General features: G+C 39.8%; 1 protein-coding gene across 4 annotated transcripts in view; it reads right to left on the bottom strand.

Moving 5' to 3' along the window:
• Window positions 1-26,809, bottom strand: part of LOC126187319 (guanine nucleotide-binding protein subunit beta-5) — a 180,027-nt gene that overhangs the window by 103,900 nt on the left and 49,318 nt on the right. For all 4 annotated transcript variants that reach the window (XM_049928332.1, XM_049928331.1, XM_049928329.1 and 1 more), the window contains one exon: window positions 5,694-5,823. In XM_049928332.1, the coding sequence (XP_049784289.1) occupies window positions 5,694-5,817 (124 nt within the window). In that variant the 5' untranslated portion in view covers window positions 5,818-5,823. The remainder of the gene's footprint in view (window positions 1-5,693; window positions 5,824-26,809) is intronic.

Genomic DNA, 26,809 nt, shown 5'->3' with positions numbered 1-26,809 from the left:
TTAGTTGGCATCATCAGATATACAATTAACTTTGGGTGAACCCCAGGGAGATGTGTTGGGACCCTTGCTGTTCATATTAATGACCTTGCAAACAATAGTAATATCAAGCTTTCTGATGATGATGCAGTTATCTGTAATGAAGTGCTGTCTGAAAGAAGCTGCATAAATATTCAGTGAGATCTTGATAACATTTTAAAATGGTGCAGAGATTGGTAACTTCCTTTAAATGTTCAGAAATGTAAAATTTTGCACTTCACAAAACAAAAAAAAGTAGTATCCTGTGACTTTAATATAAGTGAGTCACTGTTGAAATCTGCCAGGCAGTGGACATCAATTTATTGGCAAAATACTGGGGAAGTCAATCAATCTACAAAAGAGATTGCTTACAAATCACTTGTGCAACCCATTCTAGAATACTGCTCAAGTGTGTGGGACCTGTACCAGATAGGGCTAACTGCGGATATTGAACATATACAGAGAAGGGCAGCACATATGGTCACATGTTTGTTTAATCCATTGGAGAATGTCACAGAGAGACTGAAGGAACTGAACTGGAAGACTCTTGAAGACAGACATAAACTATCCCGAGAAAGTCTATTAACAAAATCTCAGGAACTGGCTTTAAATGATTAATCTACTATTATACTATAACTCGCATATATCGCTCACATAGGGACTGTCAGGATAAGATTAGAGTAATTAATGTGTGCATGGAGGCATTCAAACAATCATTCTTCTTGTGCTCCATACATGAATGGAACAGGAAGTAACCCTAATAACTAGTACAATGGGATGTATGCAATGCCTTGCACCTCATGGCAGTTTCCAGAGTGTGTATGTAGATGCAGATGCCACAATCTTAAAAGATGGTGCATCAATATGCACATCTCCTATATCACTGTCATTAGTTTCACCACTGCTAATGCTATCATCCGTCAGTCATATCTTGCACCCTTTCTTCCACCAGTGCACATTCTCGTTGTCACACCTCTCCCAAGACATGTCACATATGCTTGACAATATTGCTCCACTCGCTTAACTGTCCACTGCTTCACTCGTGTAGCCTATATGTTCCGTGCAGACTTTTTTTTCTTTAATCAACTTTTTATGTTCACATATTGTACCACCACCTAAACTTTTCACACTATTTAAGGACAAAAAAACATGGTCTTTTGCAAATTTACTTCTGATCAAAATGCGATTCTGGTAGCTGGAGTCCAAGTATTTTTTTAAGCATGCCTTTTGCTTTCTTGTGGTGTCATTTCCATACAAACTTTCATCCCAAAACACGTTTCTCTATATCTAACTGAGAAATGAAATACCAGTTTTCATAGATTTAGCTTTTAAATTTTTTTAATATAACAAAATATTTTCTTAAGCCTTTTCATCCCTTTCACCCCCTTCATTGTTGGATTTCCAAAATCAGTGAAATCTGATTCTTTTTTCCTCTCTCTCTTCATTTCTAAACAAGAACCTAAATACCAATTTTCAAAGCTATTATATTTGCGTATTTTAAAACTCTTATTTGTGCCACCAACATTTAATTTCACGTGGGCCCACATGAGTTCCACTGCATTAAAATGGCAATGATATGGTGGAAGACGCAACACTATGACCACTTTCCTCTGCAAATTCATCAATCTCCTAAATTAGGTTATGTGGTTTGTTCTTTTTACGATTTCCAGCAGTTCTGCCTTTTTTGTTTCCCTATCAAATGAAGCAAAGTCATTCCTTCTCTACACACTGCACTGTGTCATTCTTCCTGCTGCTGCATGTAGCAGTTTGTTTAACTGAATGTATGTATTATTTTTTAATATTATAGTCGCTTGACTTTTGAAGTTCAGAAGAAATGAGTATATGAACCACTCATTAAATATTGTTGCCGTCATTTCCACGTGGTAGTTCCCAGATTTCTGTGATGTAAACAGCAACAAATCTTTTCGTACAAACCCACGATTGTTGCAGCATGTACAAGAATAACCCGACTGCCTTTTCCATCTGGCACTTTCATTGTTCCTCATGCTGTGTCATCAGTTCACGCAGTCGGTCTGGAATGACCAGTATTCACCCACGTCACATTTGACACTTCCCTAAGAAAACAAAAACAAAATAATGTGTCAGCAGACGATGATATACTCTTGTTCAAGCAGCACTCTTCTACCATAATAAAGTTTTCCATTTAAACCCTGTCTCCTTCAGTGCACCTGAAAGACTGGTTTTTCCTTTGAAAAACAATTATTGTGAAGTGAGACAAACAGCTTTTTCCACTAGGTACAGGGTTACTACAAATGATTGAAGCGATTTCACAGCTCTACAATAACTTTATTATTTGAGATATTTTCACAATGCTTTGCACACACATACAAAAACTCAAAAAGTTTTTTTAGGCATTCACAAATGTTCGATATGTGCCCCTTTAGTGATTCGGCAGACATCAAGCCGATAATCAAGTTCCTCCCACACTCGGCGCAGCACGTCCCCATCAATGAGTTCGAAAGCATCGTTGATGCGAGCTCGCAGTTCTGGCACGTTTCTTGGTAGAGGAGGTTTAAACACGGAATCTTTCACATAACCCCACTGAAAGAAATCGCATGGGGTTAAGCCGGGAGAGTGTGGAGGCCATGACATGAATTGCTGATCATGATCTCCACCACGACCGATCCATCGGTTTTCTAATCTCCTGTTTAAGAAATGCCGAACATCATGATGGAAGTGCGGTGGAGCACCATCCCGTTGAAAGATGAAGTCGGCGCTGTCGGTCTCCAGTTGTGGCATGAGCCAATTTTCCAGCATGTCCAGATACACGTGTCCTGTAACATTTTTTTCGCAGAAGAAAAAGGGGCCGTAAACTTTAAACCGTGAGATTGCACAAAACACGTTAACTTTTGGTGAATTGCGAATTGCTCGAGTTAGCAGTTGATGGATCTTTGTTGAACTTCGTCCTGAAGTGTCGTTGCACTGTTATGACTGACTGATGTGAGTGCATTTCAAGCACGACATACGCTTTCTCGGGTCCTGTCGCCATTTTGTCTCACTGCGCTCTCGAGCGCTCTGGCGGCACAAACCTGAAGTGCGGCTTCAGCCGAACAAAACTTTATGAGTTTTTCTACGTATCTGTAGTGTGTCGTGACCATATGTCAATGAATGGAGCTACAGTGAATTTATGAAATCGCTTCAATCATTTGTAATAGCCCTGTATATTGTTTCCAGGCGAAGTTATAATATAGATGCCGCCGAATCATGTCACACAATATGTAATTAATGACCCTTTACATCACATTGTAAACATGAACTGAATCGGTAACTCACGACCAGCAGCAAAAGATGAATAGATTCACCTTGGTAACACTTCTTGGTGCATGAGGGTCTTGATCGACTTTCATGGTCGTATCGAGTCTGAGCGTGGTAGCCTCCCCCATCCCATGGAACACCAATTCATGTTGCATGTATGGAGAGGTACCAATGTTGTGAGCATCTCAAGATTTCACTTGGGACTTAACACCATCATCATGCTGATACATGCCATCACCTAGGGAATGTTTTTGCAATAGCAGTTTACCAATCTGAAATAATGTGACTCGGTGCAGTTTTCAATACCTCATTCTTTGGTTCAAATGGCTCTGAGCACTATGGGACTTAACATCTGTGGTCATCAGTCCCCTAGAACTTAGAACTACTTAAACCTAACTAACCTAAGGACATCACACACATCCATGCCCGAGGCAGGATTCGAACCTGCGACTGTAGCGGTCACGCGGTTCCAGACTGAAGCGCCTAGAACCGCACGTCTACACCGGCCGGCATACCTCATTCTTTTCAAGCACGAATGTAATGTATGGATAAAAGGTTATGTTGTTTTCAGAGATGGTCTGCAAGTACACAATTCCTGTGCGTGCATCATTAGCATTTTAAAAAAACTGAAAAGATTAACTTTTGCAAACCAATGGCTAAGTCACATCTTCCCTTATCTTAGTCAATTTCATCTGTTTGACAACTTCATTTTAATGAATCTGTTTGTTTGTTTGAGGACCATATGTGCAACTCAGTTTTGTCAATTTACATATACAAAATTATAATTACTTTGCACAGCACAATAATAAACGTACTACTACCGTAACACTCTTCTGAAACTAATGATAACTTTCCCAATGGTAAAAGTGTTCTGGTTGTGTGAAGTGTTCTACTTTTTGTGAAGAATTACAGTTCACTGTAAGAAAAAATGTACTACTTCCTTTGCACTTAAAAGAAGAGAAGAAGAAGAAGAAGAAGAAGAAGAAGAAGAGGTGCACTCCTTTACCAGTACCAGAATATATTTCGTCTGCATGTATACAAGATGTTCTTGATTGGAAAAGAAGTCTCTTAAAATAACTAACTTGTAAATTTTATTTTATACTTTACAGACGGCTGAGAGTAAGTTGCCTTTGAATGTATGTCTTTTTTATGCTTTTTATTTTGAGTAGTACTTTGTTTTACCACCATATTTCGAACGTTTATTGGCATTTTTGTATTTCATACTTCATTTGTAATTTATTGACAATGACAGTTCAGCTCACTCATAAGAGAGAGTGCTCTTCTTTGTATGTAACACTCATTTAGAAAAAAGAAGGAAAAAAATATGAGTTGAAGCAGGACGAGAACCAACGTGGTCTATCCATTGCACTACTGTGGGTATCGACAGCTTGGGGCTCGAATTTCTCTTTAGATACACTGAAGACTTCAAATGCATTTTACGTTTTTACCTTATATTTAATTGCAACAAATCAGCCCCATAAAGACGCATTTTCAAGAGATTATAATTATTTGAAGCAGTACATGTTCATGAGGCATATGCTGCAGTTTAAAACCTATCAAACACGGCTTCTCCCACTTCTTAGAATTCAATACAGTCACAAAAATCGACTGATACCCACAATTGTCAAAACTGGGCACATGCTTGGTGAGTCACACAGAGTAGTGTGGTGAAACTAGCATCTCCCACTGTAGGTAGGTACCTTTAAATACATCTGACTGGATCATTGGAAATCGTTTGTCAAAACCAAAGACTGTGAATGGGCATGTTTATAAATAACTCTTCTGGTACCAGTCACGATTTTCATTTATTTACATTTTGCAAAATGCATTTCGAGATATGATTCCCACTTTCAAGTCCATTTTTCTCTGTGTAGCTTACGATTCCACTTTTCCTAATGTTTCTGGTATGAGGTTCTGCATTATTCTACTGACTTTACCGCAACATACAAAAAATTCAAAATTCTTTACTGCAATATACAAAAACGCACAATTATAAGTGTCTGGGTGTTAAATTTGGGATACTCAAAATATTGGAAGTAATAGTACGCAACTTCAATCTAGTTGGATAATTATCAGTAGTGCTTTTCATGAATTGTAAATATACTCAAATTGCAATCGTTAAAATTAGAAATACAATACTTGCAAATAAAAAGGCTGTACTGTGCAGCAATACCAGACTGATCAGTGGGGTCAATTCTGTAAGATCATTTTAGTCAGAATGACTAGACTTTGTGACAGCAGTTGGATATTTTCAGAGTAGTGATGTGGTAATGTGCAGGTAATAATGGGGAACTTACATACGGATCTTTTCCATCAGAAATCATTTTTTTTCATTATTTACTTGTATGTTAAGAAATTTTTCATTTACAAAAATTAATACTATTTGAAATGTAAGATTTTACATGCTACGTCATTCAGCTTCTGTCTTTCTTCTTCAAGCTTTGCTTTCAGTGCTTCTGCCTCTTTCGTTAAAGACTCTATAGTTTCAACTGGACTGCTGACTTTTAAGTCTGCATCAGAAGCCATTTTTTCCTGAAAAGAAAACAAAAGACTATTATTATTTGTCGAAAGTTTCTGAAAATGGGCAACTTACTTGAGAGAACAAATAGGTACATGACTGTGACACACACACACACACACACACACACACACACACACACACACACACCATCACTGTACAATACAATAAATGTGAGTAGAAGAGAAAGTATGCCGACTCCCCACGCGTTCGCAAAGCTAGCATATGATGGGTGGCACACCAGCGAACTACGAGCAGCAGTGTCATTCAAGACTTGACACAGTTCATTGCTGTATAGGATTGTGTATTTTATCGGTTTGCTTATGGTGTTGTGTGGGAAATGCTGAAGAGTTGCAGTCTGCTGTTATAAAGTGGTGTTCGGGCTTTTATTCACTTAAATGAGAAGATGAGGGAAAAAAGTTCACACATTAGTCCCAGCAAACAGATCAAGTTAAAGAGAAAGTAAAGGCAAATATGTTTCAGATATCTAAAAAAATGGAGAATAATTTTTAAAATCACTGAGAGCAGTTCCTCCAAAATACAGAGACCTGACTCAAAATCGGCTAATGTGTGGCTCATGTTTCGTAGAGGAACTTCTTTATAAAATTTTATTGTTGGCACCACACAAGGTGAAATTAGAGAACAAAAAGACTGTCTCTAAAAGCTGGATCTGATTCCCCCGTTATTTCCTTTGACCGTAACATCTCTTTAAAATATTACACAAAAGAAAATGGAAGTAAAACACTCACAAAGAAAAGTTGTAGTCCAGAATACTGTAAACCAGAAAAAGTTGTGGTATGTGCCGTTGTTTCTTCAATTGATGAAAATATCCAGAATTAATCAATGCCAAATGCAGTAGTAGTTTCAGTAAAAAGAACACAGAAGTGTAAGAAACTGGAAATTGAGTGATTACGTAATAAACTGAGAATGCTAAAATAAACCTACTGTGAAAGCAGCCCGCAGATTAAAGGAGTAAGACAACTCAATGAGAACTTCTAAAATCTGTATGATCCTAAACTCAGTAAGAATCATAGTTGACACAATATGAAGGAAATGGTAACCGATAAATACACTGATAAGCCAAAACATTATGACCACTGCCCACTGCAACATTGGATGCTGCCTGTGAGTGTTACGGGCATATCACACTGTAACAAAAGTACGTAAGTGGGGCAGACACGGACACAAGATCACATTAGCAAAAAAGGGGGATGCAAATGGGGAAATCCATTGAAATAAGTGACTCTGACAAAGGGAACTTCATTATTATGCAGAGCCTATGAATGATTATCTCAAAAACGGTGAAGCTGACAGAAAGTTCATGTGCTACTGTACTGCTGTGAGTATCTATGGAAAGATGTAGGACAGTGAAACTTCCACTAGGTGCTAAATGGTTTGAAGTCTATGACTCTTCACAGAATATGGGGCTCAGAGGTTTGTCTGCTCTGTAAAGTAGGATAGATGGTGATCTGTGGCATTTCTCCCAAAAGAGCACAATGTTAGTGCACACTCAACTGATTGAGAGCACACCGTTCATCATACATTGTACATTGTTGAACATGGAGCATCTCAGCAGGCCACCCCTACATGTTCACACAATGACCCAATGACATTGTCAATTATGACTGGAGTGGGCACAGGATCATCAGGATTTGAATGTCGATCAATGGAAACGTGTCGGACATTTGGGTGAATCACATTCTTTCTACACTAGGTTGATGGTCGTCTCCACAAACACTGTCACTGAGGTGAACAGCAGCTCGAAATGTGCAGTGCGCCACAGACACAGACTGGTGGGAGCAGTATTACGCTATGGGAGACATTCTCCTGCACTTGCATGGGACCCGTGGTAGTAATCTAACACATGCCGACTGCTGCAAACCACCTGCTTCCCTTTATACTTGATTTCTTTCCCAATGGCAGTGTCATCTTTCAGCAGTGTAACTTTCCATGTCTCAGAACCAGATCCGTGCAACAGTAGTTTGAGGAGCATTATAGTGTAGTCACCAAATTCTCCTGATGTAAATCCTATGGAACCCATCTGGGTCACAATCGAGTGTCATCAAATCGTGTGCATATCAGCAGTCTGTTATTTACACAAATTAAATGACCTGTGCACATACATCTAATGCCACATACCTACACAAACCTACCAACAAAGCGTTGGAACTCTGATGCACAGAATCAGTGATGTATTTCATTCCGAAGATGGACAAACAAGCTAATAAGAAGGTGGTCATAATGTTTGGGCCCATCAGTGTATTAGAAGACTACAATATGATAATGTGTGTGTTTTTGACTCAGAATCTTATTAAATGGTATAAAACAGACATATGTAATTAATACACATTCTGTGCAAGCAATTGGGAATTATTACAAGATGAAAATAAACACATAGGTGTGCTGATTTTTCAAGAAAATAAGTTCCAAGAAAACCTGCAGTTCAGTTACACTTAGCTGAAACTTGATGATTCTGTTAATTTAGGGAAATATACTCCAGAAAACTGTAAGAGTAAACTTTCAAATCAAATCATGCTCTTCTGCTCCATATCACGATTCAACTTTCACAGTGTATGCAAGTCACAACGTAGCTTCTGGTGATGTCATGTTGCAGACACTGATTCAAGTAATTATCCAGCTCGAGCAAGCCAGAACAAGAATTATTGCATCCACTTCTGATGACAGTCAACCAAATAAAAAGGTCTGGTGGTATCTACAAATTGGTGGCATAAAAATCAACATGTTCTCTATTGAATCCATTTGACGAAATCGGAAGAATATGGACATTTTCAGACAACACTCATGTAATAAAATGTTTAAGAAATAATTTTTGTGATTTTATAATTGTATTTCTTAATGCCGAGTGTGTCACTCATAACTTTTATCAATGAACTGATCAACAGGATAATCGCCCTGAATTCATAAAACTGAAAATTTGTCACAAATTAACTCGAATTCAGTTGGATCTGATGGCATGTCAATGAAAGAAAGTTAAGATTAGCACTGCATTGTCTAGTAACTCAGTAGCCAACAACACAACATTCTTGAGGGGAAAATATGCTACAAGATTACATAGTAGTGAGTCAACAAAACCTAAAAAAAATGTTGAAGTCTGTCAGGAAACTAATCTAAACTAGCGGGCATTTGATGTTCACTGAGGTATGTTAATGAAACCCACAAATTTTTCAATTCATTGCATACGATACTGTTCGTGAACCATGTTCATGTGTTGCGACTGCCACAATAAGATGTTATCCTTGGGTCACAAGCTTGGCAACTGAGGCCGCACCACAGAGCTGGTTAACTAGGAGAGTCGGCACACACTCTTCTACTTGCTATGATACAATGGGAAATCTCAAGTCTGCTATCAGACGTTACCTACTTTCCTGCCTTACATAGATTATGGTATAGAAGACTTAATACATTGTTCCACTTTAGTGAATCACTCAAAAAACTTAAGAAGAGGAAGGACAATATTGAGTGCATTAGTTAGCAAAAATGGAATAAATCCTTACTTTGAGAGATAACAATGTTTTCATAATACGTTCAAGTGAAATATTAATAATTATTTCATACTATGTGCCTCTGACTGGGTATGTCTTCAGTCCAAAGACTGGTGCAGTTCTCCAAACTGGTCTATTCTGTACAAGCCTCATCATGTTTGCATAACTCTCACAAATGAAATGCATTTGAATCTTCTCACTATATTTATGCCTAAGTCTCTCTCTACAAGTCTTATCCTCCACAATTCCCTCCACTACCAAACTGACTATTTCTTGCTGCCTTACGATGTGTCTTACCAACCAATCCCCTCTTTTAGTCAAGCTGTGCTACAAATTTCTATTTTCCCCCTCATTTCAATTCAGTACTTCCTTATTAGTAGGGACAAGGAAATGCTGTATCTATTTGTGGCAACACTCAAATATATTTCTTTGTTTGTAAATGGTCAGATGTACAAATTTAAAAGACTGTCATGCGATGTCCCTGAAAATGAAGCCTTAGTGCTTTGAAATTGACTTTTTAAAAAAAGTAGCGATTTGCGAGCTTTGTGTGTGGAATGTTTGTCTTTGCAAAAAAAATCACTTTCTTTTCCAAAATTGTCTTTGCTCGTTTTATTCTTTGGTTCTACTTATGCTTTCAACAAATGATTGTTTCTGATGAGAAACAGCTGCATATCTCCACCGGAGAGCATAGTGCTTCTCTAAGGTGTTTCTTTACATTATTCTTCTTTTCCTACCCAATTCAATAAATACAAAATAAGCAGAATATCAATTTCAAACTTTCATGGGCATTAATAGCTGTGTGGACCACACTTGATAACACTACAGATAGAACCGACAAAGCATATTTACCATAGACGTAGAAACAAAAATAACTATTCGCACGTTAGGCAAAGAATTTCAGTATGGTCGAAATACGTTGTCAGGTTTCGTTTTCCAGTCACTATAGTGCAGTGTGTATACACCATATACTGACAGTTGGATGCCAATATAAACAAACTATAACCATTAGCAAAAGAGAGGAGTGGTGTGGCGAAAGCAGCCCTGCCTCCCTTTTGCAGGGCTGCCAGCCTACAACCTTGTTCTGCGAAAACAGAACTGACACATGGTTACAGGGATCACTGATTCCTTCTGGCTTGTGAGGGTCGTAATCAAGCTACATGATACAGGATTAGTCTCTTCACCCAATACAAAGTAAGAAAACAAAACAATGAGCGATGCATAACACACAGCATTCAGTAATGGTTATAGCGCAGTTGCTTCCTGATGGCTGTGTCGTATACGAGTTAGTTCAGACCCAACCTGTAACAGTACTTAAGGCAACTATAGTTTAAAACATCCACTGCACAAAATGGCCACGTTAAATGTGTCCACACTAAACCAGCTTTTGGACTTTGCCTAACAGAGAAAAGTAAGCATTTCTTTATTCTAAGATGCCCATGTACTTTGTCATATTATATGGCTTGTACTTTACACAGAACATTCAACTGCACACAATTGGAAGGCAACAGAACATAAAGTGTATAGAGGCAACAGAACATCAAGTGTATAGATAAGTCTTTGCATGCATGCACTATTTATTTTGCAAACACATTCTTATGCATATTATTAATTTTATGTACATAAACTGAACTGTTTATATATAGACAGTGCCTCACAAAAGATGTACGCGTGTCATGCAGCAAGGCCTCTGGCTGCTGCCACCGCCGCCGTGCCCGATTCTCCGACACTAATCTGTCTGTAGTCAGATGCGCCCGCACTTCCCCTTGGTTAAGCATAAAGAATATTGCCGTTTGATTAACATAATGTACAGCAGGTGCTCAAAATGTCCCTCTGGGTAAGAACAGTCTGACATCTCCTGAACACATTAGCAAACACTCGACGAATTTTGGCTGCCAAAATCTGGGAAAATACTAGCCGAACCCCATCTTCCAATTCTTTGAGAATGTGGAGATTGGTTGCATACACCATGTCTTTTAAAATTCCCCAAAGATAAAAATCACATGAAGTTAGATCCGGAGAATGAAGAGGGCAGTAAACCATCATCATCAAAAACACTTTGTACTGCTATTATAAAAGTATTGGTGAGGCGTGATCTTCCTTGTCCTGCATGAAATAACCATACATCTTTCCATTACATGTTAGTTCTCGAGGCAGGGAGGGGGGGGGGGGGGGGGGGCAGTCACATACCTGTCAGAATGTATTGTTTCATGGGAAAAGATTGGGCCAGTAATTCGACACCACACTCCTGTTTTCAACATCATGCAGAGGTTATTGATGTAATTCATGTGGATTTTCGGAGCTCCAACATCGATGGTTCTCAGAATTTATGTACCCTGACAAATGCAGCCATGCTGTCAGAAAAAGATCTCAGGATCAGCTTCCCCATCGTGTACAGACTGTAACAGCCAGTTGCAATAACGGCGACGAGCAACAGTAACCAAATTCCTCAGCCGATGGACTACCGTTCTTTTCTATGGTTTCAATTTCAGTTTGTGCACAGTTCTCTGAGCAGATGCTCTTGACCTACCATTCTGAAGTGCCAAAAAGTGCAAGGATTTTCTCGGACTTCTTTCCAAGGCCTTCCCTATCTCAACTAATCTATTTTTGGTTACAACACTAGGTTCTCTAGGCCTTCGTTTGTGTAACACACATCCAGTCTTTTAAAATTTTTTCGCTAATCTGTGTTTCATCAAATCATTGGGAACATGTATAATGGGTAATTTTTGTTTGAATTCAATGTAACATTCCGGATACAATTCTGATTCTGCATAGTTCAACACAAGAAATACTCATTGATCCTTTGTGTATACCATACCGAATGGAAACTAAACAGGAAACTCAAAACAAAACATCCAAACACTCAATCACAAAGTATGGAAGACACGCACACAGTTTTTTCTGTCTGGGGACCAGGCCCAGCGACATATGAGCAGGGAAAGCCCAGACTCAATGCAGTTACAACAACGATTTCTAGCAACAATATTTGAAGAGATTAAACAACACAAAAAAAATCAAAACACCTATACATTCAGTCGCACTGTGTAGGGAGCACATGAAAAGTATTGGTGTCCAGGAACAATGCATAGTGACTACCGGCAGACACATCGGCAACAGCCAGCAGATGTGTCCCACAACCTGCAGACCCCTCCTGGGCACCTTTCCTGAGGCATCCTGTATTTAAAGTCAATCATGTATAGTTTTGAAATTTGATGCTGTAGGAGAATGCTGAAGATCAGTCAGGTTGAATACTGAAGCAAAAGATGGGATCGGTTCATAGGGGGCATTTTGAGACATCAAGGGATCACAAGTTTAGTATTAGAGGGAAGAGAGTGTGTGTGTGTGTGTGTGTGTGTGTGTGTGTGTGTGTGTGTGTGTGTGTGTGTGTGTGTGTGTGTTTTGTGGTGGTGGTGGTGGTGGTGGTGGTGGAGGGGGGTGGGGGGTGTTGTAGAGGGAGACCAAGAGATGAATACAGTAACCAGATTCAGAAAGACGTAGGTTACAGTAGTTATTCGGAATTATTCGCACAGGGTAGAGTAGCATGGAGAGCTGCATCAAACTAGTCTTCAGAGTGAAGACCACAACAGCAACAACTTATAAATTAATACTGCAAGGAATAAAATAAAAAGACAAAAAATTGTTGGCATCTACAGGAATCCAATCCAGGTCTGCAAATTAACAGTCTATGCTTTAGACCACTCACTCAGGGTGAGTCCTGACAAAGGCACTTTAAAAATCCCTCATACCCTATGCTTGCATCATATGCTACATCAATTCGAAAGAAGCAGGCTGACTGCAGTACAATTTTACTGCACCAACTTACATTTCACGGAAAGACCACAAAGATAAGATAAGAGAGATTAAGGCTCGTACAGAGGCATATAGGCAGTCATTTTTCCCTCATTCTGTTTGGGAGTGGAACAGGGAGAGAAGATGCAAGTTGTGGTACGAGGTACCCTCCGCCACGCACTGTATGGTGGATTGCGGAGTATGTATGTAGATGTAGATGATACTGGCCTTTTGAATTTGGTAATCAGAGGATTGCTAACCGGATCACCCACAGTCCAGCCATTCTGAAAACATGGGCTTTATTTTTCAATAAAATACCTTGCTACATTGGGTATCATTTCTGGCTAATCTTAGCTTCATCTCATCTCTTGATGACATAGTGCATCTCACTGTTGCCTGCCTCATTGATTTTGGAAAGTGTTAATTCATCTGGCAGTCACAACTTAATGCAAAAAGCCATTCATTGTTGTATAACTTCAAATTTTAAAAGTTGCTAATTGCTCCATATCGTGATTCAGAAATACAAAGTATATGAAATTTGTAGATGATGATGATGATGATGATGATGATGATGCTATTTGGTATGTGGGGCACTCAACTGCCTGGTTATCAGAGCCTGTACAAATTCCCAATCTTTTTACTGTCCAGTCTCGCCACTTCCCTCAATGATGAGGGCGGAGAAAATCCTTGAGCCTCAACCAAGAATCGAACCCTGGATCCTGTGATGATAAATTTTTAGAGAATAGTGTCTTGCACTAGACTGGATGTCCAGATCCAATCTCTCACAACAACAGATAGGAAAACGCATTCTTCTTGCCACCCGTGTAGTCAAGACTTTGCAGTGCTATAGCCACTGTTTGGCAACCCTGTTGTCATAACAGTGATTTGCAGGTGTGAGACTGATTGATCCAGCTAAATTTGGTTAACTTTTCCTTGGTATATTGATGAGATATTCTGAATAATTCCCACGTAAGATATAACATTGAGTTAGTAAAGTAATTTTTTTTTTAATTCCAAAAAGGTTGTTCCATGCATAAGCTACCCTACTCACTCTCATCTTTTATCTTGCAAGTAATCTACCTCAGGTATGATTATGGCAATGAAAGTGTGTTCACTGCAGCAATGCCTTTCAGCATAGTAAATTGTAAAGTGCTCCCATTCTAAAAGGGTAGCTGCTTTCTACATCAGTTATAATTTTTCTGCAAAATCTGTTTCTTACATTATCTTTCGTTTCTACTTTCAATGAGCTGTTAACTGTCACAAACTACATGACAAATCTTAATACTGAGTGATAACACTCCTGGTAACATCGCAAGAGCAGCCACAGCAGTCTGAATGTCGAATACTGCATTACATCACCAACAAAACTAGAGAAAGTATCTGAACAGCTTCAAATCAACTGTCAGTGACACAAACCTGTATTTTGTTCATCATCTTTGTATCGAACAAGATGGGATAAATCATAGCAGCAATGAACAAGCTTGTCAGTATGCATTACCTATTGTATATCCGTAGGTGAAAAATATATGAAAGTCCACAACTGTGTATTTGCCAGTTATGTTCCTGCTTCAGTAGTCATACGTTCAATTTTTCCCTGTGAATCCACAATTTGATTTATTACTCTGTGGCATCCACGTATTAGTCTACGATCCAAAGTATCTCCACATGGGTGGTATTCCTGATGTTCGAGTTATATATGACACTAGACTGGAAGTAGATACGGTCCATTTGGGTCAACAGTGTGTGGTATCTTATTGTTTATTGACATTTCAGTTGGTTCCATCATCTTTCTGACGTGCACTCGGGACAGCGACAATTCTTCTTGCGATATTTCGGCTAGAAACCTCCCAGCCATCTTCAAGGCGAGTCAAGAGACTGAGTTCATAGCGTTTGCGCGTGCCTATTTATATGAAGAGTCACGTGATACAAAGCTGCTGAGGATTGAAAGTGCATGCGTCAAAGATATCAAAGTCGCCACTACTGTGCTAGTCATAGATAAGATGTATATAGCAAAGATAAAAATATAAGCTCAGAGTGCAAATGTTTATCTTTGCTATATACATCAATTCAAGAATCACATTTCAGTTGGTTGTTTTTTGGAGTTAAAGGGATCAAACTGCAAGGTCACCAGTCCCTTCATCCTATATGTATCAAATCCAGAAGAATTCTCCGGCATAATCCATATCACTTCAGGTAGGGGGGTTACCTTTAGGAGTAAGTAAGAAACACTTATTTCTTTGTTTTCTCGAAAAAGATTCCTGCCCCAAGATACAGACCTCCAAAGATGACACTGCGAACACCATTTTGAAGATGCGAATTCCGGAATTTCTTTTAAAATGCTGTATCTCTGTAGCAGTTCTAGATATTTTGTTAGAGTATTTTTATTTGAAAGACATTTGCTTTATGTTTACATGGTATCCTCATTTTGGACATATCTGTCAAAGTTCTTTTACTGTCAACTTTTGAATTTTTTTCATAAATTTACAGTTTTTTTTTTTTCAAAAATGCAAATCCAGAAAAGTTAAGTACCATGTAGTACTATACTCTCTGTAAAGGAGAGCTTCCACTTTTAAGTTGGACAGGTTTTATTTTAAAAAGTTTTTTTTTTCTTTTTTTTTTTAACTTTCAAGGGTAATGTATGTCTTCACTAAAGTTGTTTCTTACTAATTTCTTTGTTACAACAGTTATTTCTATTGTCCTTGTTAAAGTTATTTCTTATCAATTTTTTTGTTGCAGTTATTTCTTTTCACTTTCATTGTTGCAGATATTTGTTACACTTTGTTGTAGTTTCTTGTCAGTTTCTTTGTTGTGGTTGTTCACAGTAGGTTTTTGTATTGCAGTTGTACAGTGCTAATTTGTTTACCGAAGAGGCTTTTAAGAAATCTGAGACCATCCATTGACTTCTGTGTTTTCATGAGGAATTTGCCAGTTGACAGAGCTGCAGTGTGTTATATGAAAATGACTGTTTGAAATGTCTTCAGACTGGGGCCACAGGAGAGTGAAGTGTGCTGCCTATTTGCATATCCATAAAAGAGTGATATACAAGACAAACAAAAAACCAGACTTTGTTCAGGTTGGGAATAAGTGTTCTCATTTGAAGTCTCTGTTTCCAAGTGGAGATGTTTCCAGTGACAATTTTTTGTGTTCTAAATGTATCTAAACACAGTGAAGCCTCCCATGGTGCAGATAATGCAGATTTTGCATCATTAGAGGATAAATTAAATACCTTGAATCAGTCAACTACAGAGATAGGTGTTAATCCTGTTAAGAAACCATGGTCAGTGAAGTAGAGTCATAAGCTCGATGTATCACGAAAGCGTAGAGAAATCACTAGAGCTATGGATGAATCACTACAGAAAAACTGACCACACTCTTCAAAGTAGAAATTCCATCTTCAGAAGAAAATGAACCAAAGCACTCTTGCACCTCTTGACACGATTTTTTCACAAATATTAATTCAGCTGTTGATTACTGTGCATCCTACAGCGAAAGGTGCAAGTTTTAACTATTATTCCAGAGAAATTTTCATAAAAAACAATTTTGAACCGCATTCCGTCAGTGTCAAAGTACATGGTACACAAATCAAGAAATGTGAGGTCTGTAAAAGGAGTCTTTGGAAGACCACATCCCTATTATGGTCACCCTGTAGAAGCAACTCAAGTTTAAATAGTGCAGTCATTTTATCTGGAAGATAAATGGGACTGTTCTCACCAGAGTACCAACCAAAAACACACTATAACTGTAACAGTTGAAGGTCAAAAAGTTGTGAAAGTGAAAAGGTATATAACTCACACTATTAAAGAAACTTTTGCAATTTATAAGAGCAACTATACAACTTCACATACTGGAAGATCAAAATTTTAAGCACTACGACCTAAGTGGGTAGTTTCACACCCACCTAGAGATGTCTGTTTGTGAGTGTACTGTGCGAATTTTAAACTTTATGTGGTAACTTTGGAGAACGTACTGGAGCATGTGACATATGAGACGTTATCAATGGAGAGACGTCTACAGACGTTAAAGTAACCTCTGGCGTGCCACAGGGGAGTGTTATGGGACCATTGCTTTTCACAATATATATAAATGACCTAGTAGATAGTGTCGGAAGTTCCATGCGGCTTTTCGCGGATGATGCTGTAATATACAGAGAAGTTGCAGCATTAGAAAATTGTAGCGAAATGCAGGATGATCTGCAGCGGATAGGCACTTGGTGCAGGGAGTGGCAGCTGACCCTTAACATAGACAAATGTAATGTATTGCGAATACATAGAAAGAAGGATCCTTTATTGTATGATTATATGATAGCAGAACAAACACTGGTAGCAGTTACTGCTGTAAAATATCTGGGAGTATGCATGCGGAACGATTTGAAGTGGAATGATCATATAAAATTAATTGTTGGTAGGGCGGGTACCAGTTTGAGATTCATTGGGAGAGTCCTTAGAAAATGTAGTCCATCAACAAAGGAGGTGCCTTACAAAACACTCGTTCGACCTATACTTGAGTATTGCGCATCAGTGTGGGATCCGTACCAGATCGGGTTGACGGAGGAGATAAGAGAAGATCCAAAGAAGAGCGGAGCGTTTCGTCACAGGGTTATTTGGTAACCTTGATAGCGTTACGGAGATGTTTAACAAACTCAAGTGGCAGACTCTGCAAGAGAGGCGCTCTGCATCGCGGTGTAGCTTGCTCGCCAGGTTTCGAGAGGGTGCGTTTCTGGATGAGGTATCGAATATATTGCTTCCCCCTACTTATACCTCCCGAGGAGATCATGAATGTAAAATTAGAGAGATTAGAGCGCGCACGGAGGCTTTCAAACAGTCGTTCTTCCCGCGAACCATACGTGACTGGAACAGGAAAGGGAGGTAATGACAGTGGCACGTAAAGTGCCCTCCGCCACACACCGTTGGGTGGCTTGCAGAGTATAAATGTAGATGTAGATGTAGATGACACCTTGGTTGGGCATGTGAAGTCATTAGCAGTCTGTGACATAAAGCGAAAGACTTGTTTGTTTCAAGAATGTGGTGATTGCCCTGGAAAGGCAGGACTGCCTTAACAGGCACTTGGCCTGGAAGGCATAGCAGATAACTCTACAGAAATTACATTTGCAACATGGGAGGAAAATAAACTAATAAGAAAACTGTTGCCTTCGACAGTTTCATTGATGAATTTGATAAATGGTCAGTGAAAGCAGTAACACACCAGCATCTGAAGAAATTGCAACAATAAGACACTGTAGAAGTGAAAAGGTGTGTACAGTCTGAAGAACTATGTTTAGTGCTTCACTGTGATTTTGTTGAGAACTGTTCTGTAATTCTCCCACAAGAAGTACAAGGGTGTCACTGGAGTAATGACCAGGTTTCAATTTTTACAGGAACGACATGACTCAGCACATGCTTTGCTAGCAATGCACAAAATTCTTCTACTGCAAGCAGGGGCAGAGAAGATCATCATTATTTCTGATGGTGCTCCTAGTCATTTTAAAAATGGTTACCAGCTTTTTGAATTGAGTAAGTCGCTTGTGCCAACTGACTGGGTATAAAGTGCTACTGTCACAGGAAAGGGCCTTGTGATGGTGTAGGATGCTTGCTGAAGCAGACCAAATACAGCTACGATTCAGAATGCTGAGGATTTTACGAGAGTCGTGAAATCTTACACATCCACAGCCCTCATTCTTTTGTCCAAAGAGGAAATCGAAGAACTCTGTGCTCTGCGAGCAAAAAAAAAAAAAAAAAAAAGTTCCAAACAAACTACTCCTGTGAAACGAATGCAGAGTACACATTTTTGGACACAAAGTGGTGGGCGAACTCATATTGAATGCACTTGAAACAGTAAGAAAGAAGAAATTTCGTTCATTTGGCCAACACCTCCTCAGAGACAGCAGGATAATATTCGGATTCACAACCTGAGAAGGGGGATATTCATTATGTGTATGTATGACTGTGACTGGTGGGTCACAGAGATTATAGACACCAGTTATGAGTTAAACAAAATTGTAGTGAATTTTATGCTACCACTTGGACCAGCTGCTGGATATAGGTTTCCAGTTTAAGGACAGCAACAACACCATCAGTGCTCACTTCCTGTCCACAATGTTTTAAAGACTGTACGTGCTCCAGTTCCTATTGGTTCAACAGGAAGGCATCACTAAAAGAAGATACTGAACCAGTGGAACACATTTTTAGTTAATTGACTGGCTAATTTCAGTACAAAACAGAGTGCAAAGAAGTTGTATAAAGTGAAACCTTTGGGCCTTTCACATTCATTTTGGAACCACTTAAAATACTTTAGCAATGAGTCTCTTACTCATCTTTCGAAACTTATATTATGTTAAGTAAGGCTAGGTTTTGATTTTTATGAGCCTGTTATGTGATAATAAAACAGGTTTTATGTATGGCAAAAATTTCAATTGTTTATAAAACCTGTTCAACCTAAAAGTGGAAGCTCTCCTTTTCAAGGAATGTAGAACTATATGGTACTAATCAACAGGGAAAAAAAAGTCAAAATTTTATAGATTGGTATTTTTGAAAAAAAAATTTTTTCCCATAAACTATAAAAAAGTTCAGAATGCTATAGTAAAATAAATTTGACAGATAAGTGTCAATAGAGGATATGTTTGTAATCATAAAGCAATTATCTTTCAAATATAAAAAAAAAAAAAAAAAAAAAAAACTAAATATCTACAACTGTTCCAGAGATAGAGCATTTGAAACTTTCTTCGAAAATTTTTTCCAAAATTTGCATCTTCAAAATGGTATGCACAGTGTCGTCTCTGGAGTGCTGTATCTCTCAGCAGAAATTTTTTTGGAGAAAACAAAAAAATACGTGTTCCTTACTTAGTCCTACATTTTAACATATGCTAAAATCAATAACACCTGAGACTATGAAGGTAAGATTTCTTCCTAGCCTGCCTGAATTGATATGGACTATTTCCTCAGAGGAAGGTTACAACAGGCAAATTCTGGGAAGTCCAAGTGTAACAACGATTCGATAAGACAGAAAAAAAGTAAGAAATAGGAGAGGAGGGAGAGGGAGTAAGGTGGACGAGTCACTCTCCCCAGAGTGCAGTTGGAGGTTCCCAGAGCTTGCTATGCAGTGTGAGACACATTCTCTACATCAGACCAGCAGTACCTCATGCTCCATTACCCCAAGAAAATGAGCAGCACACACAAGATAACAAAATTTTAGGAAAGACAAATCACGCTGAGCAAGTGACCCTGTGGGTACCCTGAGCTGGAACAGGCAAGGGGTGCTCCTGCAACTCGTCAGGCAATCAATGATGCCAAAGTGCCCCACTTCACAGAGAGGAACCAGTCCAGTCACTTTGGCATCATTCACTAGCACCATGGGTAGTATGTCAGGAAGTTTAAGATAATACGACAAAGCAGCCAAATTTGAGCAGTCTGGAAGGATGTGGACCAATGAAAGGGGAGGCACTGCATCAACAGTATGGTGGGTCCTCATGTCAGAGAATGTGGCCAGGGGCCAGTCAACTGCGGCCAATGTGCAGCCAATATAGGATGGTGGATTCCCTACGAGAAGCACGAGGGGGAGAGTGCTACGGGGCCTTGATTTCCTTTATTGCCTTCAGCTTGTTCGAGGATACCAGGGCAGACCACTCTGAGTTCCAGACCACCTACAATTTATGGTGTAAGTTAACTAAAGGTTTAGTTCTAGGACCCTCATTTCCAAAATCAGCATCCTGGTAACCAACTTTGTCAACTGGCTGGCACATTCATTCCCTGAGAACCCAACACATCCAGTGGTCCAAACAAAGATACCTGGCCAGTCAGCCTGATGGTTGTCACAAAGAAGATCATGTATAGTTTCAATATTCAAAAATATTTCTGTTTGCTGATGACACCAGCTTGGTAGTGAAGGATCTTGTGTGTAATATTGAAACATTATCAAATAATGTAGTTCATGAAATAAGTTCGTGGCTTGTGGAAAATAATTTGATGCTAAATCACAGTAAGACTCAGTTTTTACAGTTTCTAACTCACAATTCAACAAGAACTGATATTTTAATCAGACAGAATGGGCATGTTATAAGCGAGACGGAACAGTTCAAGTTCCTAGGCGTACAGATAGATAGTAAGCTGTTGTGGAAAGCCCATGTTCAGGATCTTGTTCAGAAACTAAATGCCGCTTTATTTACTATTAGAACAGTATCTGAAGTAAGTGACATTTCAACACGAAAAGTAGTCTACTTCGCATATTTTCATACGCTTATGTCATATGGTATTATTTTTTGGGGTAATTCTTCTGATTCAAAGAGGGTATTTTTGGCTCAAAAACGGGCTGTTCGAGCTATGTGTGGTGTAAGTTCGAGAACCTCTTGTCGACCCCTATTCAATAGTCTGGGAATTCTGACATTGCCCTCACAGTATATATTTTCTTTAATGTCGTTTGCTGTTAGCAATATTAGCTTATTCCCAAGAGTTAGCAGCTTTCACTCAGTTAATACTAGGCAGAAATCAAATCTGCATGTGGAATGCACTTCCTTGACTCTTGTGCAGAAAAGAGTGCAGTATTCTGCTGCATCAATTTTCAATAAGCTACCACAAGAACTCAAAAATCTTAGCAGTAGCCCAAACTCTTTTAAGTCTAAACTGAAGAGTTTCCTCATGGCTCACTACTCCTATTTTGTCGACGAGCTCCTAGAAGAGCTAAAAAATTAAGCAAATTCCAGTGTTACATTCTTGATTTTCTTTATTTAAACTATTGACGTGTCGCCTGAATATGTTTCTTATATTTCATTTTATCTGTTTCTACAATCGAGTTATAATTTCATGTATTGACTCATTCCATGACCATGGAGACTTCTCCTTAACGTGGTCCCACGGAACAATAAATAAATAAATAAATAAAAATAAATAAATAAATAGTAATGACTAATGGGTGACAAGGGTAGCACTGGTCTATAGCCTGAAGGCTGGTCAGGGGTCGCTGCAGATTAGAAGCATCTTGTCAGTGCAAGAACAAGCATGGCTAAGGGCTCGTTTGATGACCACCAATTCAGTAGTGAAGACACTGAATCCATTTTGGAGGGACTGTAGTTCACTGCACCTCGCATGTGTGTATGCAAAACCGGTTCGTCCATCAACCATCAGGCCATCAGTGTAAATACTTCGAAACTGGAAATGCATCAAGGCAGCCGGGAACAGGCAGCGAAATATCATGGGGCACTCAACTAAACCTTTTGGTCCAAAGACTAAATCGAGACAGATTCAAGGTCAGGGTACACACCATGGGGGTGTGTGCGATTCCTCCATGACAAGAGGTGACTGTGGGGCATGTTTGAGTACAAAGCAGACACACTATACATGAACTGCATTTGTGGCTCCAGTCTTGGGTCTTTGTTGCGGGAGGTGGATCTCCCTACTTCAAAAAAGGCCATGGTAGTTCAGATACTTAGGGGAGCCGCAAACATCGAGTAGCTGTTGTTGGCACCTGATCCCTAGTGGAGGGACCCCATCCTCTCTGTGAGTACGCTGTTCACAGGCAAGTTTCAAAGCTCCTTTTGCAAGTCAGACCCCAGAGTAGTGTACTGGGTCCACTGACTGCAATGCTGATGGCGATGTCAAACAATGCCTCATAATTAAAACAGAATATGATCACAGCTTTGTAAAGCTGCTGAAGAGTAGAATAGTCTGTGCCCCAGCTGGTGTTTACTGAGGCAGCAGAGTGCATTAAGGTGTAGCCAGCACTTTTGCTTAAGTTGGCAAAGATGGGGAAGCCATGTCAACCATGCATTGAAGACCAATCCCCAATAGTGATAAGTCTCTACCATATTGGTAACTGATCATCGAGGTAAAGGTCTCATTGTGGATGAATACTATGACATTGACAGAAGCACATGACAAGTCTTGATGGCTGAAAATCGAAAGCCATGGGTGAGGACCGTGACTGTGCCTGTGCCTGTGCCTTTCAAATGGCACCCTTCAGTCAGCATTCAGCAACACCCACACTATGGGAACAACAGTAAAAGCAAAAATCGTCAGCATACAAAGAGAGTGATACTGAAGACCCCATAGCTGTCGCCAGACCATTGATAGCTACTAGGAAGGGAGGGACCTCACTCTCTTGGATATGGGGGATTCTGTGGGAAGCACTGACTTGAATCCAGAAATTAAAGTGGTTCAAGATGTTCAGAACAAAAATCAGAAGCACACCTTGGTGCGCCCATTCGTAAGATAGTGAGGGCGTAGTGTCACCATGTGGTGTCATACCAATTTTGTAGGCCGAAGAAGGCAGCAACAAGGTTCTGACATCAGTCAAAAGTTGTCTGGATGGCTGACTCCAGATAAACCAAATTATCAGCAGTGGAACAGCTTTGGTGACAACCACCCTGGGATGGAGCCAGAAGGCCCCGAGACTCAACGAGCCAATACAGCTGCTGGCTCACGATGCATTCAAGCAATTTACAGACAAAGTTGGTGAGAGTAATTAGGAAATAGCCGTTCATCTCTAGGGGTACTTACCCACTTTCAGTATTGGGACAATTATGCTTTCTTGCCATTGAGATGGGAGCCAACCCTCGCTCCTGATACAGTTGAGGATAGTAAGGAGATGACACTGACAATCCCCTAGTAGTTGTGTGAGGATTTGGTTGTGGATGTGGTCTGGCCCTGAGGTTGTAGCACGGAAAAGCTTCAAGTAATCTTCAAAATTAAAAATCACAAAAACAAAAAAATTAGAATGATACTACATAAATAAACGGAATGGGGTCACTGAAGAATTCCCACTCACTGACTGGAGCGTTATATGACTCATGGTGGTGTGTGGTGAAGGATTAGTGCAGTCCCTCCACCTGCTGTTTGAAGACATGAAAAGCGAACTGATAGTTCTCAGACACAAAGGCTTGGGCATAATGCAGAACAAAATGTTCGACAACTGCATCGGGTCAGTGAAGACAGCACCATTCAGAGATATACCAGGTACATCTGCAAGGGACTGGTACTTGTAGAGGCTCTGATCTTTCACCAAACCTGTGAAAGAGGGGTACTTGGTTCAATGGTTGAAACATACTGTTCCCAGCATTCTGGATTTCATCATTTTATTAGGTGGCAGACCCAAGCATGTAGTTTTATTAGGTGGCAGACCCAGGCAAAGAGCCATTTAAAGGCAATGAGGTGCTCAATCGATGACTGCCGGTTATGGCATTGGAAAGCCTGCCTACTAAAATCAATGACTGCTGGTTATGGCATTGGAAAGTCTGCCTACTATCTTTAATGGCCTCTGTGATTTCTGAGGTCCTGCATGGCACTAACTGTCATTGGGGGAGGGGGATGGTCCCGAAGAAAAGGGGATTGCTAAGTCGAGTGGAAAGAGAATGGCTGCAGTTGCGTTCTGGACAGTTACGTCAGTACCTCCATGTACCAAGGAGCTAAGAACGACAGTGAAAATGAGAGCTTCCCAGTCGGCATTATTGAGAGCCCATCTGGTGGGTGCCCAATGGAGTGATGCTGAGGGAGGAACAAGAAGATCAGGAACTGGTCACTGCCACACAGGTCATTGTGGACTCTCCAGTGGATGAATGGGAGAAGACCCGGTTTGCAAAGTGAATGATCCATGGCTGAGTATGTTCCATGTGCTACATTGAAACATGAGGGGGCACAAATATTCAAGAGATAATGGTCAAGATCAACCAACATTTTCGATGTCTTTATCATGGCCAGTGATTGTGCTTCCACTGCTCAAAGGGTTAGGGGTGCTGAAGTCACCCAAGATTGGGAACAGTGTGGGGAACTGAAAAACATCTACATATATACTCCACTAGCCACCAACCGGTGTGTGGTGGAGGGCACAATTCGTGCCAAAGTCATATTCCCCCCCCCCCCCTGTTCTACTTGCAGATCGCACGAGGGAAGAACAACTGTCTGAACACCTCAGTATGAGCTCTTATTTCCCTTATCTTTGAATAGTGATCACTACGCGATTTGAAAGTTGGTGGTAATAATATATGCTCTACATCCACGGTGAAGATCGGATTTTGGAATTTAGTGAGCAGCCCCTTTTGTTTAGCATGCCGACTATCTGCAAATGTGTCACACTTCAAACTTTCTATGAGATTTGTAACGCTCTTACGATGGCTAAATGTACCAGTCACAAATCTTGGCGCTCTTCTTTGGACCTTCTCAATCTCTTGAATCAGACCCAACTGGTAAGGCTCGCGTACAGACAAGCAATACTCCAATACTGGATCATCATCATCATCATCATCATCATCATCATCATCATCATCATCATCAGTGTTCTGCCTAAAGGCAGGTTTTCACATGGTAGTTCTCCAGGCTGTCCAGTCTTCTGCCATCCTCTTCAGGTCTGCATAATTTCCTCTTCCCTTTATGTCGTCTATCACCTTTTATCTCCTTCTTCCTCTCAGTCTTCTCCCACAAACCAATCCTTCCAAAGCATCTACTAGCAAGCACTCCCTTCTCAATGATTGCCCCAACCAGTTCTTTTTCCTTTCTCTTACAACCTTCAGCAGACATATTCTCTCACCAACACTTTCCAATACTCTTTCATTACTCACTCTTTCCATCCAGCTTATTCTCTCCATTCTCCTCCAAATCCATATCTCAATTGCTTCTAACCTTTTTTCATCCTCTCATCTCAGTGTCCATGTTTCTGCCCCATATAGTGCAGTGCCACACTCCAGACAAAACATTTGCCAAGCCTTTTCCTTAGTCCTTAATCTAATTTGCCACATAAGAGTCTCCTCTTTCTGTTGAATGCCTCCTTCACTACGCCAATTCGAGTTTTCACCTCCTGGTGACATCTCAAGTCTTCAGTTACTGCGCTTCCCAGATATTTAAATTGACTTACTTGGCTAATGGTAGATTGTCCCATTTTAATATTGGACAGTCTGCGTCTTGTACTGATGACCATACTCTTTGTTTTTGCTGTGTTTATTTGCATCCCATATTCCACACAAGCTTCATTCAGATCTTTGAGCATGTTATTCACTGTCCACTCACTTTCTACCACTAATACCATCTCATCAGCAAATCTTTCCACCAATACATATTCCTCTTTTCCCATCTAAACTTTTCGCAATAATCTCTTCAAGGTATATGTTAACCAACAGTGGGGAAAGGCAACAACCTTGTCTAACACCTCGTCCAATGTTGCTTCCTTCTGACATTTCATTTCCAATCTTTATCCTTACTTTCTGGTGTAAATATAGATCCTGTATCAGCCGTATCTCTTTCTAATCTATTCCTTTCCTCTTCAAGATATCCATCAGCTTGTTCCACTGAACTATGTCAAAAGCCTTTTCTAAATCTATAAAAACAGCAAACATTTCTCTGCCCTTTTCCATATATCTTTCCCCTACAGTTCTTAGCAGGCCAATAGCATCTCTTGTTCCTCAAGACTGGATGAACTAACGTATTTTAAGCTATTTCCTTTGTTGAGGAAACGCATCACTTCAGGATTCTACCAATACACCGCGATCTAGAGTTCAAATGCAGTCAACACATACTGAGAAACTTCACCATCAGGAGGGGAAGAAATATTACTGATGGTAAAATCCTGAGCTGCCCTTACCCAAACAGCCACAGCCTCCAAAGTAATATTAAGAGGCACAAGTTCACTATTTACAAAGTCCAGAACGTATGTGCAAACTCCACCTGACACCTTAACATAGTCAATGTGATTCTTAAAATATTCCTGGTAGCCATGAAGGGCACAGGACCACGTTGCT

Source organism: Schistocerca cancellata, chromosome 5 (genome assembly GCF_023864275.1).
Source record: "Schistocerca cancellata isolate TAMUIC-IGC-003103 chromosome 5, iqSchCanc2.1, whole genome shotgun sequence".
Taxonomy (NCBI): Eukaryota; Metazoa; Arthropoda; class Insecta; order Orthoptera; family Acrididae; genus Schistocerca; species Schistocerca cancellata.
This window is presented reverse-complemented; position numbering and strand designations above follow the sequence as displayed.